Below are 26,969 nucleotides of genomic sequence, written 5' to 3'. Positions count from 1 at the left end.
CTACTTCCAAAGGGGTTCAGTATGTTTGGTATCAAGTTTTAGTTCAATAGGAGGTCCAAATCCATAAAACTGAGGCAAGGACAGGTGTTCAGGCTGCAAATACTCCAACAATTGTTCCAGGGTAGCAGAGATAACAGAAACATCTACCCACTGTCTGCTATCCGGTACTCATCCAGATTTTTATAGCCTAGATAGGATAGGTGGAGCAAATAACAGTCAGGATAAGCAACATCTTCTAAATATGCATGGTTCTTAGATGTCCATTACGGTGAGCACTTCACTGCAACTTACCTTAGAAATTAGTAACTAAGATACTGCTTGATTTACATACTTGGATCACTGCCTCCTGCTGTTCTTTGGATATGGAACAGAGTTACGCTAGGCTCTTCCAAGCCGGATGATAAAGTGGCCTCTGTTCAACTAAAATGCTGGACTTTTCCTGAATACATTGTGTTGCAAACCGTTCAACTAAAATGCTGGACTTTTCCTGAATACTTTGTGTTGCATACAATGTTATAATGCTGTGCTTTCTTACAGGGTGCTTTTCTGATTGCTTGATATTGATATTATTGATATAATATTGATACTGATAATCAATATTGATATTGCCTAGGGAAAGAGTGGAGGATTTCCGGGTGGTCCCCCGACCTTGTACTCCTAGAGGCCGAAGGGGGAATGAACAGTTTCTCTCATAGGAGAAACGGAGAAGGCAGCCGTAAGGAGGAGCGCAGGCCGACGACCTTCCTGTCGTCAGCTTCAACCTCTCGCTAGGCGGTGCAGCGACCGGGTCGGAGCCCAGCAACAGCCCAATTCGCCCAGTGGGGTTAGGTGCGCTTGGGCAAGCGGGCAAGCCACGGGCAGAGGTTCTTCCTGCCATTTTTTTTTTGTTGTTGTTTCCTTCTCCCGGAGGGGGGACGGGCGGGAAAAGTTTCCCTGCACCGCCCTGCCCAGCCAGAGGCAAGAAGACGGGCGAGGGGAAAGCTGCCAGAAGAAGCCCATCTGCCCTCTTTCTCCGACCAGGACGGTCAGAAAAGAGCCCGTCGGGGAACCAGGGAAGCCAGCGGGGAGGGCGGCAAGGCCGAGATCCGCGTCCCTGCTAGCCCAGCTGCCGAGAGCTGGCAGGGCTTGTACGCGGCGGATCACATGGCGGCGGTGGCGGCGGAGGCTCAGCAGGAAGTTCGCTCTGTTCCTGGGTGACGCGTCGGAGTTTCGGTCTTGCTCCGAGGCGCTCGGAGCCCGTAGCTGATCACGGTGGGGGCTTCGTAAGTTTCTTTTTGCCTTTATAAGATATCGCCCGCTAAGCGGCCGAGGCCGCAACTTTTCACCGACGCGCTTTTTTTGGGTTTTTGTTTTGACTGTATTGCTTTGCCTTTTCTCCAAGCCACGTTAACACCCAAGTTCTTTCCTCTCGGTTCCCCCAAAGTTTCTTTCTCTCTCCCCCGCTCCCACTTCTTTATAGTTTATAGCTAGAAAATCTGCTTCCGTTTTTCTTTCCATTTTAAGCCCTGCCCGGGACTTCTTAGCTTTCGGTGGGCCGTCTCTTCACACAGTAAAAAAAAACAAAACAAAACTTTCCCTCTGCGCGTTTTGAAAGCTGCCTTATTTACTTCGAACCGTGCGGATGTAAACAAGCTTTCTTTCTGGTCCGTCTCCCCTTTATCCGGTTAGCGAGCGTATCTCCCGGTTTGAGGGGTTGGGCGGAAAAAGATGCAGCTTAAGCTGCGTCCTGCGTTTTCCTGGGCCCGTTTTGCCATTGTTGGTCATTGGGGTCAACAACAAAGGGGGGTGGATTTCCGCGCGTCCTGTCATTCATAAGATTTTTCTCACAAAAAAAAAAAAAAGCCGAAAGCGCCTAAGGAGGAAAAGTACTCGGAGGCGCAAGGGGAGAGGAGAGGAGTCTGGGTGGCTGCTTTGTCTAAAACCGGTTCTACCTGGAGCAAAGAAATCGCCGGTTCGTTTCCTCTTGTAAGTAACACACAAACACAATAAGGTGTCTCGTAGCCTCTGGGTGTTTACGACCCAATTGCGGAAGGGCCAGGACCGGAGAAAAGTTCCTGTTCCGGAATCCTTGAACCCAGACCATGAAAGTGGTTTTTTTTTTTTTTTTTAAAGGGAAAGTACACCTCCGAGAAATAAAATTCCAAAGAACGAGTATTTGGGAAACCAGTCTGCTCTTTTTTCCTTGGAAAGGATTGTGACTGGAATAGAAACCCTGAAGGGTGTGAAGCTCCTCCTCCAGTTTCCCTTAATGAAAAGTTTCCATCTTCAAGAGAGGTGGAAATTACCTTACTGAAGCCTTCTCATAATCATCCAATGGGCACTATTTCCTGAAAGTAACAGAACTAAGTCTAATTAAGTCAGACTGCTTGTTTAGAGTTAGTGTGTTGCGTGAATCCAGCCATACATTTTGTATACTATTATGTTATATGAGGGCAGTCAATTGTGGCGGGGTGGGGTGTTTTTTGAGAAGCCATAGCTAAACAAATATGGTTCTGTTGAAATGGTGGGAATTATTTTTTTAATCGCATGCATAGGTTTTAACTAAAAGAGCTAGGTTCACATCTCTGTAGTGTGCACATTAATTTAGAAGAAAACTCCTTAAGTGATGGGAATCCATTTTAGTTAGATTCATGTCAAAAGCAGGGTAAAATATGCTCTGATTGCTTTCTGAATGTGATATACAAGAGTACCTTTCCCCCATCTCTTTGACTTCAAGAACATTAGTCCGCCCCTCAAGATGCAAATAATTTTAGATTTCCTTCTAAAGTCTACAATCAACTTACTTTTTTAATGTATGTATGGTGCCTCCCAGGTAGTATTGATTTCTGGCAATTGTCTGTACAAATTTCTGCAGTTTTCATGACAAGATTTTGGAAAGGTTTGCCTACCGCAATCGGGTCGATCACATTTTGGGCGCTTGAAAAGAGGCCCACATTTATGGCTGTTTGCTGCATCCCTTGGTCATGTGATCATGATTTATGAGCAGCACGGCCTACACCTATATCCGTAATTCCAGTATGATGTACATACTGACAAATCATAAATTATGTTATTTGAAAAAAGTCCCATTTCTTTCTCCAGATCTGGAATTAGAAAAAAGATAGGGCTGAAAGGTTGCCAATACAGAGTTTTGTTCAGTAGATCTCATTGTGCCCAGAGAGAGGAATATCTGCCTCTACCTAGGATCAAACTCACAGGCTCTTGATTGTGAGGCAAGATCTCCACCGCTAGGTCACCACACCACTTTCAACCAATATATATTTGCTGAACATGTCTGCTGAATATAACACCACATTGGCGACAGGAAGGGCATCTGGCCATTAAACACTGCTAGCTCCATTCAGTTGCCCAGATTCCACCTCGCAAGGGTTTATGGGGTCATTAAAAGATGATGATAGGGCTGAAAGGTACTGACAGAATTCGCATATCATTCTCAGCTATAATCAAGGATGCTTAGTTTCAGATTAGTATATATTATGTGCTTGTTCACCTGCCATTTTAAGCAAGTTGAATCCAGCCCAATTCAATAAGTATCCCCCCAAAATGGTCATTGAAAGTATGTTTAAACAGTTAAACCACTTAATCATTTGTCATAATAATGTTGAAATGGCTGAAAACTCCATAGAGGAGGAGTTAAAAAATTATGTGAGATTTTTATTCCATCACTTCAACTACACTGATGAGTAAGGCGTGTATGAGTGTAAAAACCTGCTTGTATTCTGATGCTAGGATTAGGTTCTATCAAAACATGTCAGAATTACTTTCAGCAATGAACAAAAGAGAGGGGCTGTAGCTTGCTTTCCTAATTATAATAATTAGTTTTATGCAAAATTAAAGAATTTCAGTTAAGCGTGATCATATTAGATATTTTAAAAAAGAAATTCATCACACACATATAGGCATGCTAGAAAATAACATATTTTTAAGCAAGGTTTCTATTCTATAATTCCTGCAAAGAAAAAGATGGAATATATTATATGATGTAGAACAAGCTTTAAACTAATTAATACAAGTAGCCTTTATGATTGTCCCCTTAGGAACTTCTTCTTGGCAGATTTGGCAGTCACATTGGAAAAAATGATGGTTAGAATGAAGACTAAATCTGATTTCATTCTCATGCATTTTAATGTCATTATTATCCTCCAGTCTCAATTAACAATTTCACCCTTCAGTCATACAATTTGATAACTGTTGAGGTTATGTGGCAGTTAGTTACATGTTAAGTTTTAGAGGTTTTAGAAGAATAACACTGTTCAGGGAGTTTGAGCTATGCATCTCTGAGCTAAGAGATTCTGACTTACTCAGAATCAATTGTGAATTTCATGACTAAATAGAGAATTGGAATCAAGTTCCATGTCCAACACTTGTAGACCATTTATGTGTATATTGACTGCTTTTAACAGTGATGTTTAATTTGTTTGCTTTTTCTACACCTGCCATTCACCATAGGAGCCTCTGTGGCTCAGTGGTTAGAGTGCAGTGCTGCAGGCTACTTCTGCAGCCAGCTGCCTACAATTTGGCAGTTCAAATCCTACCAGGCTCAAGGTTGACTCAGCCTTCCATCCTTCCGAGGTGGGTAAAATGAGGACCCAATTGTTGGGGACAATATGCTCACTTTGTAAACTGCTTAGAGAGGGCTGTAAAGCACTATAAAACGGTATATAAGTCTTATTGCTATTGCTATTCTTCTCCCCATACTTCTTTGCATTGGTGTGTTTTTTTCCTCTGACAGGTTTTGCATTTCAATGAACTACTTTGATTTTCAGATATTATCTTTTCCTCTGGTTCAATGAGCTGGTGAATCCACTGAAATATTTCTCCCTATTTTATGTACTTCTCTTTGGTTGGTGAGGTTTTGGTATGCTGCACATTCCTTATATTCTTTGTTATGAATAAAAATATTTGTATTTTTATGTTATTGTCTTGAACACACAGACACACAAAAGCTACTACTAAGCAGCTCGGGAGTAGAGATTCTGACTGGACAAATCTTCCATTTCTTTAAAAAAAGAGAGACATTTTTCTTTGCTGACCAATGGGACAAGTTACAATTGTGGAGTTTCTTTTCTTTAAAAGAATACTCAAGTTTCTTTTCTTTAAAAGAATACTCATGTTTCAAGGGGAAAAAAGGCTGACCCCAGAATGGCAACTCTGCATAGCATATTCCAAAATATTCATTTCTCTCTCACACACACATACACACAAACTTCCAGAAATCCTAACAATTAAATGAAAAGCATTTTCTAAACATTGCCGAACTCTCAAGTGAGGATGCTGAAATTTCATTCAATTTCTTTTGTAGTTTTAGTAGTCTTACTTAATAAAATCATGCAGGTTTTAGTGAACTTGCAAGATTTTGGGCAATTTTCTGGGAATGAGATGACATATTGATGCTTAGAGTCCAAGCAGGTTAGAAAGCTGTGACAGTACGGAAAAATCCTTCTCCATATTTCTTTTCCAGGTGGTTGAATCTCTGGTTTATGTTGACTTTGATTTTTGTTGCAAGCAATGTACCTATCTTGCAATATAGCATATTTCAAAGATGATGGTTTTTTTTAACAAAAGGGTGTTCATAAAATTGTCCTATAATATTAGATAACGTGTTAAAAATGAAATAATGAAAAGCATTATTTTGCAATGTACCCATTACTTTTATATATTTATCTTATCTGTTATAACTGAGAGTGGAGGGGAATATCCTACTTAGGTTTTCAGTAGCTTGTGGTAAGAAGTGCTTCTTTTTATTTCTTCAAGACAACTTGCAATAACTTGCCAAGCAGTACATAGGTATTTTTAAGATAATTGTGAGGCAACTTCAAAACAGCATTACAGGCATCCATGCAAACAATAAACCATGTTTATCGGCAGATTTCACATTAAATAGCATACTTTAAGTGGACAGATGTGACCCAAATAATATTCAGTTCATGGAATGAAACATAAAAATCAGCCACTTTTGTTTCTGTTTAAATTACTCTTCGTACCTTTGAAAGAAGACTGGATTTTGAGAAATGTTTCATCAGGATCTCACTAAGTCTAATCTGGGTTATTATTTTGAAGAACTGTCTTCCAGTTCTATTTCTGATGGTCTTACCTACTTAAAATGCTGTACTGGCACAGTTGCCTAGCATTTTCTTTAAAGGAAGCTTCAGTGAAGCAATACATTTAGAAACGAATCCCAGGCTTGCTGATTTCATCTCTTTCAGTGACTCTTCAATAACATTTCCTGACCATTCAAGTTAATGCAGCATAGCTACAATATTTCTATTGTTCCCATTATCTGAATACTGTATAGTGATAATTCTACAGGGGTCAAGCAATTAGTGATTAAGAGAAGTGAGTTTTTGTACCTGGTACACAAGGAGGCTTCAACTTTTAATTGTAGTGGATAACTGTTTTGGCACTGCTTCTGATTTTCCTGCATAATGATTTAACTTTAGATGTCTGGAAGTTGAGTCATGGCCACTGGACTTCTTTGCTTTGCTGTTTATCCAAGTAGCTTCTTCCGTCTAGGTGCAGTGGCCATGACTCAACTTCCAGATAACTCTACCTGGATGACTGAGATTCTTCATTGACTTAATTTTAGATGGTTTTCAAAGCAGCCTTTCTCAACTGTGGGTACCCTTCAGAGGGATGGGACTTTTATTTCTGCCATTTATAGCTCACATCATCTTTTGCTGATGCCAGCTGAGAATTATGGAAATTGAACTCCAACACAACCAGAAAGTATCCTGTTTGGAAAAACTGTTTGAAAGGCTTCCGTTGCCATCTCACACTTGCTTACTAATCTCCGAGGTCAGTGGGAATAAGTCCCAGGTAACTTGTTTCCCCATTTGATTCATTTGTATTGAATTGCAACTGATATGGCATCTAAACCCAATTTTCCAGCCAAGTTTTAAGTCCATTACATTAGCTCTTGGATGAGAAGCAGAACGTGTTCAAGGAAAAACAAAGGAAGTCCAGTTACCTCTTGAAAAAGAACCTTTGGGACATTACAACAGGGATTTTAAAACTTTTACAGGCTATGGGATCAGTTAGTTAAGAAAAAGGAATCCCAAAATCCTTGATTAAAAAGCTCTAATGTTAGAAAATTGGGAATAAAATTAAAGTTTGTTCACTATAAATTATTTATGCAAATTTAGGAATTTCACAAACTTGGATGTACCAGTAATTACTGTCCCACAAAGTCTGTCCATTATTCTAAGTCAATGTTTCTCAACCTTGGCAATTTTAAGATGAGTTACTTAAGCACGCTCGCTGGAGAATTATGGAAGTTAAAGGCCACACATCTTAAAGTTGCCATGGTTGAGAAACACTGTTATTTTAAATGGAAAATTAAAGGCTTCAGCATACAAAAATTAAAACTAGAATTACACAATTCTGGTTACACAATAGGAGGCTGATGTTTCAACCAAGCAAATCAAAGTTTCAGTAATTGGGATAGGATTGCTATTCTTGACGGAAAATGTATGGATGTCCCTGGTTGTGTTTGAGCATTTGGTTTATCTTTAAATTCTCCCAGAACCTCATCAAGTTCTTGAAGAACCTTAAGGCTCAATGGAAAAGTTTCCAAACCCACTTGGGCATTCTGTGAGCAGGGCTTGAACATTATTTTCAAGGGGGTAGGGGGTGGGCAGATACAACCCTGCACCTTCAGCTTCCTTTCGTATAATATAAATTTAACCCTCACACGCATATTGCTTTGAGATTTGTATTTCTAGACAGGTATGCAGTTTATTTCCTATGCATATAGAATTTATATTTGGTGCAGTGGCCTAGAGGTGGAGCTCTCGCCTCACAATCAGGAGGCTGTGAGTGTGATCCTAGGTAGCAGCAGATATTTCTTTCTCCGGGCACGTTGAGAATATATCTGCTGAATATAACTCCACATTGGTGACAGGAAGGGCATCCGGCCAGTAAACACTCAGCTCCATTCAGTTACCCAGACTCCACCCCGCAAGGGATTATGGGGTCGTTAGAAGAAGATGATAGAATGTATATTGGGGAGCTGCCTGTCCTACCAATCATTCTTGGGTTTTTTTTATCTCTGCATTGGGATCAGTTGTTTCCCTCAAAAGGATGGGATGGCAACATGGAAGCTATGGCCTCTCTTTCTGATCTTTAGGCCGCCTAAATCCTCCCCCTCCTTTATCCCCAATGTTGATTTCTGTGACAAAGTATAAGTTCGGATGCTTTCAAGGAGAAACAATGCCCACAGATTGTGTACAGGTAGTCCTCGACTTATAATCGCAATTGAGCTCAAATTTCTGTTGCTAAGCGAGACAGTTCTAAAAAATGAATTTTGCCCCATTTTACGACTTTTCTTACCTCAGTTGTTAAGTGAATTACTGCACTCGTTCAGTGAATCTGGCTTCTGCATTGACTTTGCTTGTCAGAAGGTCACAAAAGGTGATCCTGGGACACTGCAATTGTCATAAATTTGAGTCACTTGCCACGCGTCTGAATTTTGATCATGTGACCATGGGGGTGCTATGATGGTTGTAAGTGTGTATTACGGTCGTAAGTCACTTTTTTCAATGCCAAACCGTCACTAAAAGTCACTAAATAAACTGTGGTAAGTCGAGGATTACCTGTACTATATTTGCACATTCTATAAAAAACATTTTTTCTATATTTCTTCCAAACAGTATATTTTATTCTTCTTTATTTAAAAAATAAAATAAAAAAAGAAGTACCTAACCAGGAAGTCCAGCAAAGCAACTACTGTAGTCAAGGGCAAGCATCCGTTTGTCTCCCTAACTCTAGTCCTGCCTGGTTGAGTGACCTGATGCATTAATTATCAAAAAGATGCTCTCATTCCTATTTTGAAGACACAATATTTGGCAGAACAACGCAAATGTCTTTATAGTCCCCCCACTGTGGTGTGGATGCCAATTTGTGACATTTATCAAACTCTGACACATTTGGCTACCGTTGGGTTGGAAAGCTGAGCAATTGTAGAAACATAACGCCATGGTAACAGTTGTCATAAATATAGAATTAATAGTTCCCTAGAGCTCTAATCCTGTACCTTTTTTCACAAGGGATTCAATGGGGCTTACTTTTGAGTTAACATGAGCATTGCTGGACCATGAAAAAGAATGGAAAGAGGAGACGTCGGCAGTAAGGTCAATATGCCTTCTCAGTCTTACAAGAGGGAAGAATTCGTTTTAGCCCAACCAAGCAAAGCATTTGACTAGACCTCTGCAAAAATACTGAGTAATTTTTGGCCTTTCATTCAGATCCCATTCCTTCAGGATGGTTGCACAATGGATGGAGTCGCCTGGAATTGCTCTTTGGCCTCTTTGAGTTCTATCAAGCATCTATTCAGATAAGCAATTAAAGGCTGGAAACTCAAATCTCATAAGCAACCACTTTCAGCCTACACATTTCAGTAAATTCCTTGAGTTTGGTGACACTTATGAGTTAACTGGCTTGGGAATGCACTATTAGAAATCTGTAAACCATTATGTTGTAGCTAAATTGAATGCAAAGAATCTGAGCAGGAGTAAAGGCTCCTTAAAAAAATAGTTTTCCCTCAATGATAAATAGGGAAGCAAAGGAATGCTGGTGCCAAAGTTGACTCTGTTTAAATTAGAAATTTGTCACATTTAATTAATTATGTTCTGGAAGCTGTTCTTGTTTGTTTGGTATGAAATCTGAGGAAAGATAATTGGTTTTGGTTTTTCAACTAGCATTAAATCTGTGGTTAAAGAGAACTGCAACATTTTGGTCTACACAGGGAATAAGGACTGCTCCAGTCTGTAGTAACCTTCATTACTGGTATTGCATTAGATGGTCTCATATTTTAAAGGAATTATAATGGCAACTTGAATATTTTCCTTACATATTCACACTACATCTTGTATTTGTGTTGTCACATGGTAGCGTGCTGCAAACAGGCTTAGCTAATAGATAAATCTCCTAAATGCTTTGTCCACTGATCATTTAAGTTTAAAATAACACTTTGATTTTTAACTGTTTTTATTCCATTATAGTTTTACTACTAGGGTAATATTAAATGGGAAATTATATTTGACTGCCTTTAGTTAGCAGGTTCAATTGTCTCAAAATTCAGTATTTCGAAAGACAACCCATTGTAATAACAAAGGATTTTGTAAGTTGCAAATTACAGGTGGCTTCTTGGATAGCCCAGTTTCAATATTTATCAGTCTGTTTATAAGGTACCCTCATTGTAACTTTTAAGGCATATGTAACTTGGATTAAATTAACTTGAAACACTTTTTCATCTCATGAATTTATCTAGATGGTCCTCTGCTGTGCGGGGGCAGGGCACATGCACATGCAGGGCAAGCACGCAGGCGCGGGGAGCGTGTGCATTTTGGGTATGCGCGCGCGCTTTTGGCACTTGATGCCAAAAAGATTCGCCATCACTGTTCTAGCCTCTTTTCTCACTGTGGGATGAGAGGCCAAAGTCATATGGCAATAGCATAGGGGTTGCCACAACTCCACCCACTTGATCCCACACTACCAGGATCTCCCCTTCACTCATCTGGAAACTCCCATGATGCATGCGAGCTGATGTTCACCTGAGTGGCCAGTCTCATCCGCATACACCCATCCACCACTTCCTGCTAACTCCTAACAGCAAAACAGGGAGAATGCTATTGCTTCTGTACGCATGCCCAAAGAGCATCCTTACGCAATAAGGAAAAACAGGTTAACAAATAATATAGATGGCTTGTTTGTAACTTTTTTATTTCTTTCTGGAGGGAAGCAGGGATGATTGAACAAGGGGAGTTTCGACTGTGGGTTGCCAGAAAGCTTGCCTTATAGAACATAGTAATAGCAATAGACTTATATATCGCTTTATAATGCTTTACAGCCCTTTCTAAGTGGTTTACAGAGTCAGCCTATTGCCCCCAACAATCTGGGTCCTCATTTTACCCACCTTGGAAGGATGGAAGGCTGAGTTAACCTTGAGCCGCTCAGAATTGAACTCTTGGAGTGAGCTAGCCTGAATAAATACTTTCATCGACATGGGACATGCATTTATAATTTATGGAATCCAAATTCATTAAAAAGCATTATCTATGGTTATTGAATTTAGAGTAGCTGTGTGTTTCATTTCATGCGTTACAGGTAGACCTCGACTTAGTAACTGTTCAAAGTTACAATGGCACTGAAAAAAGTGGTTATGACCCTTTTTCACACCTATGACTATTTCAGCATCCCCATGGTCATGTGATTTATTCTGCTGCTTGACAACTAACTCACATTTATGATGGGTGCAGTGTCTCTTTTGCAACCTTCTGACAAGCAAAGTCCATGGGGAAGCCAGATTCACTGAACAACCATGTTACTAACTTAACAACTGTAGGGATCCATTTTACTGCTGTGGCAAGAAATGTTTGTAAAATGGAACAAAATTCCCTAAAGCTGTTTCATTCAGCAAAATAAATTTTGGACTCAGTTGTGGACATAAGTCGAGGACTGCTTGTATCTGGAATATCAATGCATCAATATTAAAAAAGAGATTCTCAAAAATGGGGAGGGGAACTACTTTTGTCCTAGAAAAATAATTCCTAGTAGTGTCGGATGGAGTTTCACCACATTGGTTTATTAATTTTCTCTTTTCTCTGGACAAATGTGAAACAGCAAAAATAATCTACAATAACCAATATTTTTCCTTTTATTTTAAAGTAATTTAACCAGATCTGCTGCATTCATAATCTCTTCAGTGATGAAATATTGCTGGGAAGTATGGATAAAAATATTGCAGAGCAGCTTAATAAGACATACGAAGTGTTTCGACAGGCGTGTATGGAGAGAGATTTTGCTAGAAAAGAACTGAAGCAAAAGGTACGTTATGTTTTTAGTATCTAACCCTACAAGTTAAGATTTCCTTTACAGTTGTTTCTAAAAAAAGGGGGGGGGAACGACGACTCAGATTTCCCACATAACAGAAATATTGTGTAGTTCAATAATGCTATGTTAATTATCTGCCAAAATCTTGCAATCCGGGGTATGAAGCTGTGCCATGATAAATATATTGTTTGTCTGTTTATGAAATTGAATTTCGTATCCATCAAGGATAGTTTGCCTTTCTCTTTTAACTCTTGGGCAGTTTTAACAGGTACCACCAGTTGCCTCTAGGACTGCTTTTGTCAAAGGATGCTGTGCTTGCAAGGAGGGAGATAGTCAGGAGGTTGATAGTAGGGAAGGAAGTCTCCCACATTTGCATGAGGAAACAGCATGTGAAATGTTGCCCCCCCCCTCCCAGTGCTTTGTATTACAGAAGATAAAGATGAAATGAACTATAAAGTAGCTTTCAATTTTAAAATATAGTCTAGTGTGCTGTTTCTCAACCAATTTCAATCCATGACACAATATTGAATATAGAACAGTACTTCTGTGGCACACCACAAAATTATTAATCATATATATGTATTTTTAAATATGTAACACATAGTTTGAAGGAACTTTCAGAAAATATTGCATTAAATATACGGATTAGACAGGCAGACAGACAAAACCTGTATGCTGCAGCACACTTATCTGAGAATTACTTGGTCTAGAGACATTATAGGGAGATGAGTTCTTAAGAGGGATAAGAGGAATATACTATAGCTCAGTATAGGAATTGTCATGCCCTTGTTGGACTCTGATTCTGAGGGGGAGATTGAAGAGCTGCCAGGGAGTGGGAGTGGGAATGTGGCTCCGGTGGCTGTGAAAGAAACGGGGGGAAAGGCACAGTTCGGCTGGGCATCCAGAGGAAGATCCAGGGCAATCCCCTCTTCATCCAAGGGCATGCAGGGAGGAACGGAGAAGGGAGCAAAGTGGCTTACAAGAAGGCCCTGATCCAGAGGTGGTATTCAGCAGGTTTTGACCAGTTCTGCAGAACTGGTAGCAGAAATTTTGAGTAGTTTGGAGAACCAGCAAATACCACCTCTGACTGGAGATTTCACACTATTCTTCCCCTGCCACGCTCACCAAACCACGCCCACAGAATCCGTAGTAAAAAAAATTTGAATCCCACCACTGCCCTGATCCCTTTCATTAGTTGCAGCTGGGAGAACAGGATATAAGTGGGGCATTTGCACACGGCTCCTTGCTGGAAGCAAAGCGTGCATTGGTCAAGCCTTATCTGGGTTTTGGCGTCCTCCAGTTTATTATCCTGCCGTGTTAATTACTTCAGTGTGATTTGTGTTTGTTTTTTAAAATTTCTAATTATTTTTACTTTGGGTTTGGACTGCATTTCTGCCCTTTGTAGACTGTTTTTTGAAGAGTTTGTTACTCAGCCTAAGATAATTGGACATTGGGGCCAAGTTGGAGGCATTAAAGGGAATGTATTCTACTTTTGTGACTTAGTTATTTTTGTGTCACGCACTGGGTCATCACAAGAATATACTATAGTTCTGCATGTAGAAGGCTTCTTATTCAATCATTGGCATCTTTATGTAAAAACCATCAAACAAAATCCAATAATAAGTCCTAGGAAAGCTGAAGTAGGATCATAAACACAGACATAAATTCACTTAGTGATCACTTCACTTAACGGCTGAGTTGTCAATCACAATTGTAAACAAGGATTACTTGTATTGTCCTTTACTGGGTTGGCTATAGATCAATCTAATCTACAGTTCTGCAGATATGCAGGAAGCCTTTGTGTTGTTGCCCACACCCTTCTGGATTTTCACTTTTCATTCAAAACACCATTGATTTGGGAGGGTTTGTCTTCCTTCTATTTGAGGAGATATAAGAAGTGTTCAAGCAATGGTCTACCCACTGCTTATCGATGTCATTTGATAACTTTTAAATTTATTGCTGCTGTTTTGGTTATTTGTAAATGTTTACCAGAGAAAGTCTTTGCCTAGATAAGTTTGTTTACTGAACAGTCAAGTGGTTCTTTTTCTTAGTCTGAATGAAGGGCCTCTAAATGGTACAATAAACAATTTAGCAGACTTCAGTTTAGTGATCCCACCGGTGCAGGCTCTGTCCCTAAATGCTTCTGTGATATCCTGATTACCATTTAATACATTAACAAAATTAATAGATTATGGGTGTCAAATGCCATTTGGATTCTTCCTTTCCTTAATTTGGTTCATTGGTTTGAAGTTTTCCCAAGGGCAAATCCCCAAGGGCAAAGTATAAGGCAGTTGCTTAAAGTTTGTCAACTTAGGAGTGTCTCCTATTTAACTTGGTGCAACTTAAAGAAGAGGCTTTTGTTCCGGTGACCCTCCTTCTTTTTTACTCTATGGTCTCAGGGACTGGTTGGAGCACCTGTCAGTTTATAGGTGGTGGTGGGTTCTGGTTGGCCACTTGTTTTGCTAGACTCTGCAGATCAAAGCTGTGTCAAATGCATAGAAGCCGGAGTCATCATGGCCAGATGGTACTCAATACAGATGGATATTTGGTTGTCAAGTATATCTTGTAGTTACTAACTTGTTGCTGCCATCTGACTCTAAAAGAATCACTTGTGCACGCTGGCTGTCAAAAGCATCTTTTCTTCTGTCTGTTTTAGCTGTCATGAGTGTGCTCTGTACAGAAGTGTTGACAAGACATTGCTGTTGTACATTTTCAATTTGGGTCTTAATGACTTTTTCTCTTCCTTCTGCTTCCTGAGGTCATCCAGGCTGCTCAAGTATATTGACCTCTTTGCCTTTTAATGGGCTTATGATGCAGCTATTGCTATCTGCTGAGCTCTTGTTATGTTTTGAGATAGTTGCACCCTTTCCGTTGCCTGCTCAAGGCTATGGTTTTCAGGAGTGGAAGAATGAAAAAAAAAGAAATTGTGGCACCACTATTGTTCAACCAAATAACTCATCTGTCAGTGCCAGAAAGCTGATTGTTTTCTTGTCCATAATTGTCTTGTCAAAAGTGGGGGGAAATCCAGAACTTCTTTTAAAATGGCAGTATAATACAGGATACTAGATAAATTTGAGTACAGCCATGAATATGATATTGATACTTTTGACAAGTCACTGTTTTGCAGCCACACCTGCCTATATCAGATTATTGTGAAGTAAATGGGGGTGGTGTGTGTTAAACAAAGCCTTATATTCCACCCTGGTTCTTCAGAAGAACAATCAAATGAGAATATAATAAATAAACAGAAGGGAAACAAGATACAAAGGCATTTCTAGCTCCTTAAGTATAAAATCAAGCTATGGTGTTTAGAGTTTGAGGCAGTAAATCTAAGCGCTAATGCCATGGCATAGCCATTCTTTATGCCTGCTGAGGTAAAACCTATTCATCAGCATAAAATGATTGCTTTCAATTACACTATCATTACAGACAGACAGCTATGAGAAGCAGCTACATGAACAGCAGGAAAAAAACCAACTTCTAATGAACATTGTTGAACAACTCAAATCACAGTTGGCTTCTATGACTGCCAACAGAGGTAGGTAGTTTTCAAACCTGCTTTTTACCAACTTATCTCCCTGTTTGTGTCTCTTGCCATCCTCGTGTATCTGTGTATTTGTGTGTCTGTCTTATGTGTATGATGTCATAGGATTCTAGTTCTTTTCACGTGATCCTCTTAGTACTGGAAATACCTACATTAAAAACTTTTTAAAAAGAAAACAGGTGGTCTTTTAAAAGCTGATTTGCCTCCATTCAGAATTGTGTTAAACAATTTCTCGTCACCATTTTATAGCATAAAAGGTTGATTTATGAATATTGAACAAGAAATTGGGATGAGTAAAACACAAGGAGTGATTTTAACTGGGTTAAATCAGGGTCAAGCTATTTTCTAAAGCGCCTGTAAGCCAGACAAGGAATAATGGATGGAAACTGAACAAGGAGAGATTTAACCTGGAAATAAGGAGAAACTTTCTGACAGTGAGAATATTCAACCAATGGAACAGCTTGCCCTGGGAAGTTGTGGGAGCGCCATCACTTGAGACTTTCAAGAAGAGATTGGACTGCCATGTGTCAGAAATGGCATAGGGTCTCCCAGTTGGATGGGGGGTTGAACTAGATGACCTACAAGTTCCCTTCCAACTCTGATTATTTGTTATTTGTTATCTGTTATCTGTATGCCAAAGGGCAAAACTTTTTCAACCAAGATACTTCAAATATCATTTACAAAATATGTCTAAATTCCAGGACCCATAACTCCCATGGAATTCAAATTTGGCAAATTTTATAAAACATGACATAAACATCTGGGACAACCATGACTGAGAATCTCTATAGACATGATGTGGGAATATGAATGAATCTCCATAAGAATTGCAGACTACAGGAACCATTTGTGCCTTAGTTTGAGATGCAAACAACACAGACACATCCCCAATAGCCTGCACCTGCATTCAACAGTGAAGGGACACAGAGCAGAAAACATCGCAGAAAGCACAACTCCACAACCCAGCAGTTTCAAGAAGGCACCACACCCATTTTCACTATTCAGGTTTCCCTAGGACACGGAAAAAACTCCAAAGTGGCCTCAAGGACTGTCTAAAATAATGCAAATGACCAGCTGTCTGAAAGGAATATAAATCCTTCCATTCCCCACCAGGGGTGGGATTCTACTGGTTCTGTCCGGCTCTGTAGAACCGGTAGCTCTGAAGAGCAGCAGACATAGAACTAGTTCTGTGTCTGCTGCTGTTTTGGCCCACCTGCCCGTCCGGGCTTACCTGACCATTATTTCCTGCTTTTCAACCTTGTGCAGCACAGCTACAGTTGAAAAAGCAGGAAAAATTTGCTTTTTCAAATGCTGCGCACCCATGCGCAGTGCTGCTCAGCTGTCCAGGCAGCAAGCTGACAATGTTTCACACGCGCAGTGCAAAACAAAAATCACCGAACCAGTAGTTACACCGGTCGGATCCCACCCCTGTTCCTCACCATCCAGTCAGCAAGCTGAAGAAGCTTCTTAGAAGAGAAGCAAAATGTTTTCAAAGAAAAACAAGAAAGTTCAGTTGCCTCTTGAAAAAGCAGCACCTTTGGCATTTCCTATGTGTTGTTTGATTGTGCTATATACAGTTCAGTGCAAGCTATATTCAAGCAGATACATCTCTGAGGCATTGAGGAATCTGGTAAGGAAATAATATCTGAAAGGACGAGCCAAGGAGTCATGGGTTAGCTAGTGAAATCCTAAAAGTGGAGGAAGTGAAGGAAAACTGTGTGAGTGAATCAACAATATTTTTGGCAGCTCATTCTGGACTTTGTTTCCACTTCTTCCAGTTGGCACCTTCCATCCAGTCTTGAAAGTACTCAACTTTTCAGCCTGATCATTCGATCACCTTTTTGGATCTTGCCCTTTAAAATGGCTAATAATATGCTGCCGTACATTGAAAAACAAACTTTCTCTGTGCTATTTTGTAATTAATGAAAAGCATTTTAAAAATGTGAAACTGTAACTTTGGAAGCCATGAATAACAGCTAAAAAATAGGATTCATATTTAAGTAATCTATAGGAAGTTTCTGTCCGAGATTCCCTCAGCCCTTATGTGGTTTGTTTGATTTTTGATTTTGACACAGAGTTATGTAAGAGCTTATCCTTGTGTTTTAGCATAATGTGGACATGGTTGGCTATGACTTAATATGGTTTTTTTTAAAAAAAAAAAAACTAGTATATTTTACATTTGAGATAATCTGAACAGTATTTGTGAAACATAAAACAGAATTGACATCTGAATATCCTCCTCCAACGTCTTTTTGACCATTTTCTTCTATAAAGCCAGATGTGCTACCTGGGATAGAGCTGTAGATATACTGGCAATAAATGAGTATAGCTTGTCTGGGCTAGCTCTACCTTTAGCTAAAGGGGAGCCACTACTCCAAGTGGCAAACTGAGACAGTGGACAATAAGGTCACCCCTGATACTCCCCATGCCTAAGATGCTCATTTTCTTGTGCTATAGAAGAAGCAACATCTCCTGTCTCAAATAGCTGGCTTTCTTGAGCTGTCTTCTAACAATAGCACTTAGACTTATATACTACTCCATAGATATTTACAGTACACTCTGAGCGGTTTACAAATGTCAGCCTATTGCTCCCAACAATCTGGACCCTGATTTTACTGACCTTGGAAGGATGGAAGGCTGAGTCAACCTTGAGCCCCGTCAGGATTGAACTCCTGGCAGTGGACAGAGTTAGCCTGCAATACTGCATTCTAATCACTGCACCACCTTCTGGTGTTGATAGATTGACAGGTTTTCTTCTTGAAATGCCATCCCTTTATATGTATAGTACTTGGATTGGGAACATATTCGGAAAAGTCCTATTGTTTAGTTCTGCTTGCAGATGCTACAAAGGGGTTGGGAGACAGAATGGGACACAGAGTGAAAGGGGAAGTGAAAAAGCCTAAAAAATAAAGTGTAGAAAAAAATAAGGAAATAATTTGTTTTAATGAGAACATGATGAGGAAAAATAAAAGCTTTGGGTATTTTAGTGGGAAAACAGAAAAGTGATTTCTCTTGCAAAAGAAGACTGAGGATAAATTTTATGGTAGGGTATTAATATTACTTTCAAGAAGGTGCAGACTCATTCTCTGTTACAAGGGAAGGCAGGTCAAAGATCAGCGAGCTGAATTTTTTTTTTTTAAAGAACATTATAAGGAATTTCCTGACAGTAAGCCATTCCCACACTGGAGGTAGAGCAGGAGTAATTTAATGGTTTCCTGTAATGACCAGTAGGTTGAACTAGATGATCGAGAAAGGCCCTTCCATTGCAGTGCTCAGTCATATGGCATTATTCTGTTCCTAGAATATCTCATTTAATTATATCATTTTATGCAACACTCAAGCACTCACCCACTGGCTTATTTGGAGGGAGCAGGTGAATGCATACATGCATTTTGTGTGCATGTCTTGATATGCATACCGAAATAGATTTAAAAAGACTATATGACAGTTTGTGTGTGTGTGTGTCTGTGTCTGTGGTGTTTTATGGTATAGAGATATAAATTAGGTACAAGCATTCTGAGACATTCCAATAGGTTGTAAACTGGATCTTAGAAACTTGACTTCAAGGGATGCTCTTTCCCAAATTTTCACTCAAAAGAGCAGCTGAAATCTAGATAAGCCACTATTTATAGTAAGAACTGACACCCCCAGCATTTGTGAAGCAGCAAATGATTAAGGTAAGGTTCTTAGGGGAAAGTTAGCAAGCTGTCTACTTCCTCAGAAAGAACCCTTCAGTTTAGTCACTGCCACTATCCCTCTTTGTGAACCCCAAGTTGGATTAAATATACTCCTAAAGAAATAAGCTTTGGTTCATTATGACTTTTAGCCAGAAATAAGTAACTGTTTGTTGCATTGTGTTGCTTATTGTTCAGTGGAGTATCCATTCTGTTTTAAACAATTTAATTAACAGATTTTGCATTGTTTTGCAGTATCATTAAATAGCAATAAAATGCTATTTTAAAATTTATGCAATCTTTTTATGGTTTTCTTTTTATATCTATGAAAAAGGGTTTTATTTAGAATGTGTGTATTGTTTTATCCATGTGAGGGTGGAATAGGAAATTTTATGTATTGTATTTTTTAAATTCAGATTGGGATTTATCTGTGAAATAAAAACCCAATGTATTCTACATTTTTTCCACACCCCACTTAAATATTTTAATTCAAAACCATACTTTCTTTTATAGTCAACACACAAGGTCAAGTTCCAGTCCATGAAGACAATGAAATGAGAAGAAATGGTACCTTGTTGAACTCAGATTTTGATCAGCTCCAAGAAAAGCTGAAATTGGCAATGCAAAAGGAAAAGCTTTTGAAGGTAGGACACTTTCTTTAAGATATATAGTGGCTCTAAAAATTTGAAAGAGAAAAAAGTAATTTATAAGAGTATATTACAAATGTTAGGAAAAGCCCATTTAATGGGAATGAACTTGAAGACATCATCACTCTCCTGCTGCCCCTTAGCGGAAATATTTCACCTTTGTTTTTGCTTGCAGCTTGTTGTTTCTTGTCAAAGCTTGTCGAAATGCAGAGAAGCTACATAGACAAGCCTGCTTGGAATCATTTGACACTCTTCGACTAGCCAAAATTAAGAGTCACCACAATATAGGTCCACTTAAAAATGGAAAACTTCGATTCTCTCCTTTATGAATGTATTGGTCACAGTAAACTAGTGACAAGGAATTTTCTGGTGCTGCTGAATTATTATTCCCAGCAGCCTTAGCCAGCATGTCAAATGATGATGGATGCTAAGAATTGTAGTTGAGCAGATAGCTGGAGACCTGCAGGTTGTTTCCAGTATTGTTTACACTTCTTTTGCTTTTTGTCTTACTAGAGCAGGAGTGTCAGACTCATGTTGTCATGGCAGTGCCATGTGATGTATCGGGACTTTTTTCACTGTCATTAAACCGGGCGTGGGCGTGGCCAGCGTGTGATGCATCCAGCCCATGGGCCAGGAGTTCGATAATCTTGTCCTAGAGATTATACATGATTATGAAGCCTAGTAGGTTCCCCAAGTCTGTTTGCATTAAGCAATAGATGGAATCTTACCTCAGTTAAATAGTATGTGGTTTACATGTAGTGCTAGCTTGGGGTTTTGGCCAGTTTCTACCATCACTAGCTGACATAAGAGAATTAGTATGTAATGAGAAAAACTAGAATCTTGGAAAGCTCAAAAAGATTAGTGCTTGGCTAAATGAATCTTCTGGTGTGGATTAAGGCAGCTTTTCTCAATTCCTAATATCGAACTCTTTTATGAAAGCTTATTTTTTAGCTTGCAGATAATGAGCTAGGGACTTGTATTTCTGTCAACTAAGCATATTTTAATCGTATGTGTTAATTTGTTAATAAAGAATACCTATTTTGTCAAATTAGTGACACTTGATAATTATGTTAGAAAAATCTAATTTCAGAATCTCTCATTCTCTCTTTTCTCCTTTCTCTTTAAGCAAGCTTTGCAATTTTTGGAATTGGAAACAAAAAGAAAAATTACATTCTTCTGGTAACAACGTAGTACCTATATTTACAGGCTGCAAATATGGATATAGCAATCATCATTGCCCCTACAAAAATATCCTCAGTATATTTGCTTACTTGTGTTCAAGTGATATTTGCATTGTGACAACATGCAGATGTCTAACTAATCTTGTGTTCACAAAGTAACCTTAATCAAGCCTTCTTTTCTTAATCAAGCCTTCGGTATTTTTCCTGTGGTAACACTAACCTACTTTAGAAAAAGGTCGCACAAATTGGAAAAATAAAAAATGGAAAACACTTTGAAACTCAAATGTTATATGAACTGCAAATATCATCATTGTTTTTTTAAAATTATGTACTATTATTTTCAGTATATATATATCAAAAGGAGAGGGGGTTCGTCATATACTTGAAAGTCAGGAGGAAAGAGGTATTTCCTGTTTTATCTAAACACAAGCGAAGACAAAAAGAATACCCCAGTAAAACAGGTAGCAACATGCTTATTTTTAAAAAAAAAATGTAGCAGGAAGACACTCCTTGAAGTCTTCAGGTTGCCTCCAGATCAGAAAAGGAATAGGTCTATTGGGAAACACAGAGAAAGAGCAGGGTGAAAGTCGGAAAAAAATAAGCATTTTCCCTGCTATACACCTAACCATAAATTGTGAAAGCAACCGCCAAGGTCTTAGTCCCACTCATCAGATGGTAATAGTGAGGATTCCTATTGAGTGTGCATGTGGTTTTGTTGGTGTGGCTATGTAATTTGAATTGGGCTCTTCATACATGTGAAATTTAAGGCTACAAGCCAATAATAGGAAAATAATGATTCCTATTTTGTCTTCTTTTTCTCCATTGTTACATTTATGCTTGATTCTCCTGTGTTCTCTTGAATAAGTGTGATGCTGTTGTTTGTTTACATAAAACATTAAATCTCCTTCAAATCACACTCTTCTCATGGTAACTCCAGGGAGGTATAGCTGTTTAAGCAACACTACAGAAGTAATTTGTCATTGAAGGTTTCAAGTTTTTATTTGGGGGAGGGGGGGGGAACATGGGTTTGTTTATTTAAATTCCCAGTAGAACCTACAGCTGGGAATTTCCTGGTGTCCCCTCAATTATTTGCTAGGGTCAATGAAGTCCTTTTTCAATCTTGTGTAGTGAGAAGCCTTCAGTCTAAAATTTAACAGTACAGAAGCAACAAAGGGGAAAGGAAAAAAATTACCCAGGGTTATTTTTACTTCCAAGGATTCACCCCACTTCCTGGACTACGTCCAAAGGAACAACAAGGAAATGGAGTTCTGGGTGGGAAGGAATAAGTTAACTAAATAAATGTTAACGTTGCTTTGTGACTTTTATAAACAAAAGTTTCTTCCAGCATTCTTTTCACTTTGAAAATTAAAGATTTACGACCTTCCAGAGGTTCATAAATGAGCTCCAGGAACAAGACTAGAGACAAAATAATATTGGGAGTTACAGACTGTCAATCTCTGCTTTAAGCATTTTTAATGTATTGTTTAGTTGTTTTGCGCTTTTAAGGATTTATTTTTAGAAATAAAAAGTGGGTTCAAATATTCTTCGTCTCATAAATAGATATAGTTATGCACCTTCTCCAGGTCCATTCTAACTTCCTTCAGTTTATCATGTGAAGTTTTAGAAAGCCCTCATCCCATTGTATTGCTTTCTATTATATTTTAAACATTTTTTTTTCTTTTTAAAAAATCATATATTCCTTAGAAAGGTCAACTTGCTTGTTGCTGTTTTTAGAAATCTGTCACTGTCTCAGTACTTTTCACATTTTTCATTTATTTCTTCTTCTGTTATTTCTCTCCTATTATTTGTTACCATCTTCCTTGGCTCCTCTCTGAGCAAAACATGGTGCTAATAGCTTTTCCCACCCATCCAGAAATAGAAAAATAGATTTCATCCTTCTAAAATCTTTCCATCAAACACGTCCACAAATTTATTTTATTATTTACATTTACGCAGACAGCTAATAGCACCAAATGTTCTCTAGGTGGCTTACAAAAAGAAAGGAATGAAATACAGAACCCAGAGAATGACTGAGTAATATTTTTGATAGTGGTTATAGTACTGGTAGTATCCACCTTATTTTCCATTTCCTTTTTAAAAATATCATTAAATTTGTTTGCCCCCTATCTCGCTGCAAGGCAACTCTGAGAGGCTTGCTATGTCGAAATAAAACCATATATATATATATATATTTATATAGTTATACAGTCACACATAAATAGAATATTTGACATTTCAACTGGGGAATTAAAAATGTATTCTACATAGGTGGGTTTTTACCACTGCAGCAATTTTTCCTCTTTTCAGTTTGAGGAAATACTTACCTTCATAATAGCGTTTTGCAACCCAATATCTATCCAGAAGTAAATCTTATGGATGAGCCACTAAGAAGATAACAAGGCTGTACTTTTCTTCTTTCCCCATTCAAAATGGGAACAAAAGCAAATGTATTTTGGTCGTTTTGCTTGTCATTTGTTAAACAGATTGACCAGATGGAACCAACTAAGGCTTTAGCTACTCATCATTTTCACCGTGTTCCTACCTACCTCTGAGACTCTGTTTTCCAGTTTTGACTCTGGACTGCCATTTCTCAAAACATGCACATGCAACATATAACATGATTACAATTGAATGCTGTCCTTCATAGTAAATTGACAAATGTCATGCATCAATCAGAGCTGGAGATTTTGATCTTCAGGAAAACACAATGTTGTTGCCACTGCTGCTGCTGCTGCTGGTATAGCTTTGTGGTTTGTTTTTTTTCTTGCTGATGTTTTCCCCTTTCCAGTATAGACTGTCATTATATGCAGAGAATTAATAGATTATATCCTAATGATGCCGGAGAAAAGTAGACTATTTAAAAGTAGACTATTAAGCTTATTTTTGAAGCGTAATATCTTGAATCTTGCAAAATCCTAAGTGCTAAATAGCTACATTTTAACTGTTCCAGAAATTAAGAGCCTTGAAGACTATTGTCACTTTCTTTAAATATATTTTATCTTGATTCTAGCACATGCTGAAACTAATTAAATATTACTGAAAAGACATATAAATGGAATAAGACAACATTTCTTGCATTTCTAAGCACTAATATGCATAGTGGTGGTATGACTCCTTTTATGTATGTGTTCAAAATAAAGCACAACTGTTTTGAATAATTGTCCACAAGAAAATCAACTGCATGTTGTAAGTAAATGAATTATAATTATTTCATCTTAACCTAATGGTACTTTACTCAAATCTGATTTCATATAGGAGCAGAAAAGGAGTCCTGATCAGATCAAAGGCCTATCTGGTCCCTTAATCACATTACTTTTGAGAAGCCCACAACTTGTTTGAAGACAATAGGATTTCCCACTCAGTTGCTAAGCAGGTGCCATTAAAAAGAGCCATACTATCTTGGACCTTGGATATTTAGCTGTCTTAGTAATCACGTATCAGTACCAACATCCTTGATGGATTTTCCTCATATTGTCAGCCATTGTTCAATGGTGAATGTCATACAAATCCCATCTTTCAGTTCCAATGGATGATTTCAATGAATGAAGAAGAAACTTATCTATACATTATCCACTTACATTGTGGCTTATTATATACTCTTATGTTGTACCTCTCTTAACTTACCGTTTCTATTTTCTTCATATAAAAATTGCCCCATTTCCTTGATAATTTAATTGCTCCTTCTCTGACTCTTTTCCAGCTCCGTCACATATTTTTTTTTTAAATACAGCTACTAAAACTGTGTGCCATATTCCAAGTGTGGTCACACCATAGATTTGTATAAAGGCATGATGATATTGTCAGTTTTATTTTTCAATCTTTTTCCTAATGATCTCTAACATGGAATTCGCCTTTTCACAGCTTTTTCACAGATTGCTAAGACTTAATTTAGCCTATAACAATCTATTCTATAATGACATTCCTCAGAGCTTGAAAATTAACCAACTGTGCTCTTTCTTTCTCTGTGTGTGTATGTGGTTTTTTTTTTAAAGGAACAATTGGAAAGTGAGAGTGTAAAATTAAAAAAAGCTGAAGAAGATAGTAATTTAAAGGAAAAGAAATTTGAATCTATTATCACTGCCAAAGAAGATGAAATAAGGAATCTAAAAAAGCAGCTGAAAGAAATAAATGAAGCACAAAATTGCATACAGGTATCAAGATACGAAAAAGAGGTAAGAAAATTCAGATAGTGATCTGAAGACGTTCAGATACTGTAGGACTAAAACTAATTTCATAAGCCAAAAACTAAATGCAGTGTACTCTTCTGTAAACAAAGTACTCAGAATACTGGTTATTATTTAAAAAATAATCAGATTAATTTCCTCTGCTTTATGGAGTAAAAAGCAGATTTAAAGTCTGTCATTCCTTTGTATACCTAATTTTATTTTAAAGAACCTACTATACTGGCTTCATTTACCCAGGAAGGCCTTTTCTAAACTCTGAAAGCTATGTAAAAGATGGATTAGCAGCATGTAGCAACCCCTGGCCAACCTTAATGGGGTTCTAAAGATAAACAAGATGAGTCCAGTTAAGGGAATGCTCTGGAAAAAAATGGGCTGTAGGGAAAACTGATTTGAAAAAACAACAGTGGAATACCATTTTTTTTACAACCGTCAAGAAAGCTTTCAGGATATGTCCATGAAGTTTCCAAAGTCGAACTCGCCTTGAAGAAGACAATATCTTAGTTAATAGGCTTTGAAATAAAACGCCCATGTAATACAGGGCTAATCCACAAGGTGGTAGTAAAATATAATAACTTCTTTCCTTACTTGAGAAAACATGTTATATTAGCCCTGGATCAGCTTTAATAAAAAGCAAAGTGGAGTTTTGCCTGATAGTTTTATGATGCATGTTAATGTACAAAGACTGATGCATAAATATGTATGGACTTAGTAATCCCTGCCCAGTTTCATTATGTGGAGAACATTCTACGTGGAAGAATATTTTGTATGAATTCTTTTTGTATGGAAATGACTGAATTATGGGAGAGCCTTTAATAAAAAAAAAAGAATGAAACGCAAGTCAGCATTCAATGTGTCCCTCTTATTTAGCTAAATTAATTATTTCTGAGGTATAAGTGCAGAACCAGGGTGAACAGCAGTTCTTGGTTAACTCAGCTATCCAAAATACTTCAGGCGTATTCTAGCATCTAAAAATAATGAGGATATAATCCATAGTAGATTTCCAGCATACATATTTCTAAACAATGATTTTGGATTTTATTTTTTTGCATAAAAAGGCAAGATACCATTAACAAATGGATATTATATTAGTACTTTATGGTTCTGTTAAATTATAGGGTGATTCTTGCAACAATGTTATAATTCAAGTATTTTCTTTTTTTTTTTTTTCTACTTCTGATCACCTTCAAAAGGCAAGGAGTGAAAAACATCCTTCGTCTAGACAGGAATTATCATCAGGGGTTTCTTCTACATCTGTCTGTGAAAGGTATGGAATTGAGTTTTTTTTTTCCCTCCTATAATAATGCATTGTTTATCCTTGCTTTCTGGTTTTAAAAGATATTTCCCCCTTACTTCTTGTCTTCTCCCATCCCACTTTTAAAGAAGATGTCTAGAACTACTTTTAGGCTGGGTTGACAAATCACAACTAATACAATTTGCTTGGTTTTGGCTTTTGCTTTGTAATTTAGGACTTAGGCAATATAAGTACAGAGGCAACTGCAAATAAGCCAAGCTTATCCATTAAGTCGTGATTAATAAAATCACGGCTTAGAATGATGTGTGAATCCAGTGCTCTAAACTGAACAATTAATAACATAAAAGCTGCAGTGGACACCTGGTGCCTTAATTAACAGAAAGGAAAGGCTTGGTCCAAGCAGAAGAGCAAATAGGGTATGCCTATGAATTAAAACCTTCACTTGCTGGATTTCACATGGATCAATTTAATGATACTTGAAGCCTGGATCATTTTTCAAAAATTCTGGATCTGAATTGGGAAAAAGAATCAGGCTGGAACAGACTGTCTCCAAAGTCAGAATTATGATCTTCAAGAAGAGAAAAGAACAAAGTGATTATTTCACCTTTCATTATACTCACTATTCTGCATCTTTTAGGACATATTCCTCTCTCCAAAC

General features: G+C 38.1%; 1 protein-coding gene across 12 annotated transcripts in view; it reads left to right on the top strand.

Moving 5' to 3' along the window:
• The first annotated feature begins 1,214 nt into the window (after nucleotides 1-1,214).
• TANK (TRAF family member associated NFKB activator) overlaps nucleotides 1,215-26,969 on the top strand; it is a 40,177-nt gene continuing 14,422 nt past the window's right edge. For 2 of the 12 annotated variants that reach the window (XM_026697162.2, XM_087920086.1), the window contains exons 1-6: nucleotides 1,215-1,251; nucleotides 11,665-11,823; nucleotides 15,259-15,367; nucleotides 19,561-19,691; nucleotides 24,868-25,047; nucleotides 26,250-26,323. In XM_026697162.2, coding sequence (XP_026552947.1) covers nucleotides 11,725-11,823; nucleotides 15,259-15,367; nucleotides 19,561-19,691; nucleotides 24,868-25,047; nucleotides 26,250-26,323 — 593 coding nt within the window. In that variant the 5' untranslated portion in view covers nucleotides 1,215-1,251; nucleotides 11,665-11,724. Of the gene's footprint in view, nucleotides 1,263-1,462; nucleotides 1,550-1,836; nucleotides 1,966-4,449; nucleotides 4,573-11,664; nucleotides 11,824-15,258; nucleotides 15,368-19,560; nucleotides 19,692-24,867; nucleotides 25,048-26,249; nucleotides 26,324-26,969 lie in introns of those variants that run through there. The other 10 variants (XM_026697161.2, XM_087920085.1, XM_087920089.1 and 7 more) reach the window with 9 other exon arrangements.

This window comes from Pseudonaja textilis, chromosome 1 (genome assembly GCF_049901715.1).
Source record: "Pseudonaja textilis isolate UNSWEBS1 chromosome 1, rPseTex1.2, whole genome shotgun sequence".
NCBI classification, from domain to species: domain Eukaryota; kingdom Metazoa; phylum Chordata; class Lepidosauria; order Squamata; family Elapidae; genus Pseudonaja; species Pseudonaja textilis.
This window is presented reverse-complemented; position numbering and strand designations above follow the sequence as displayed.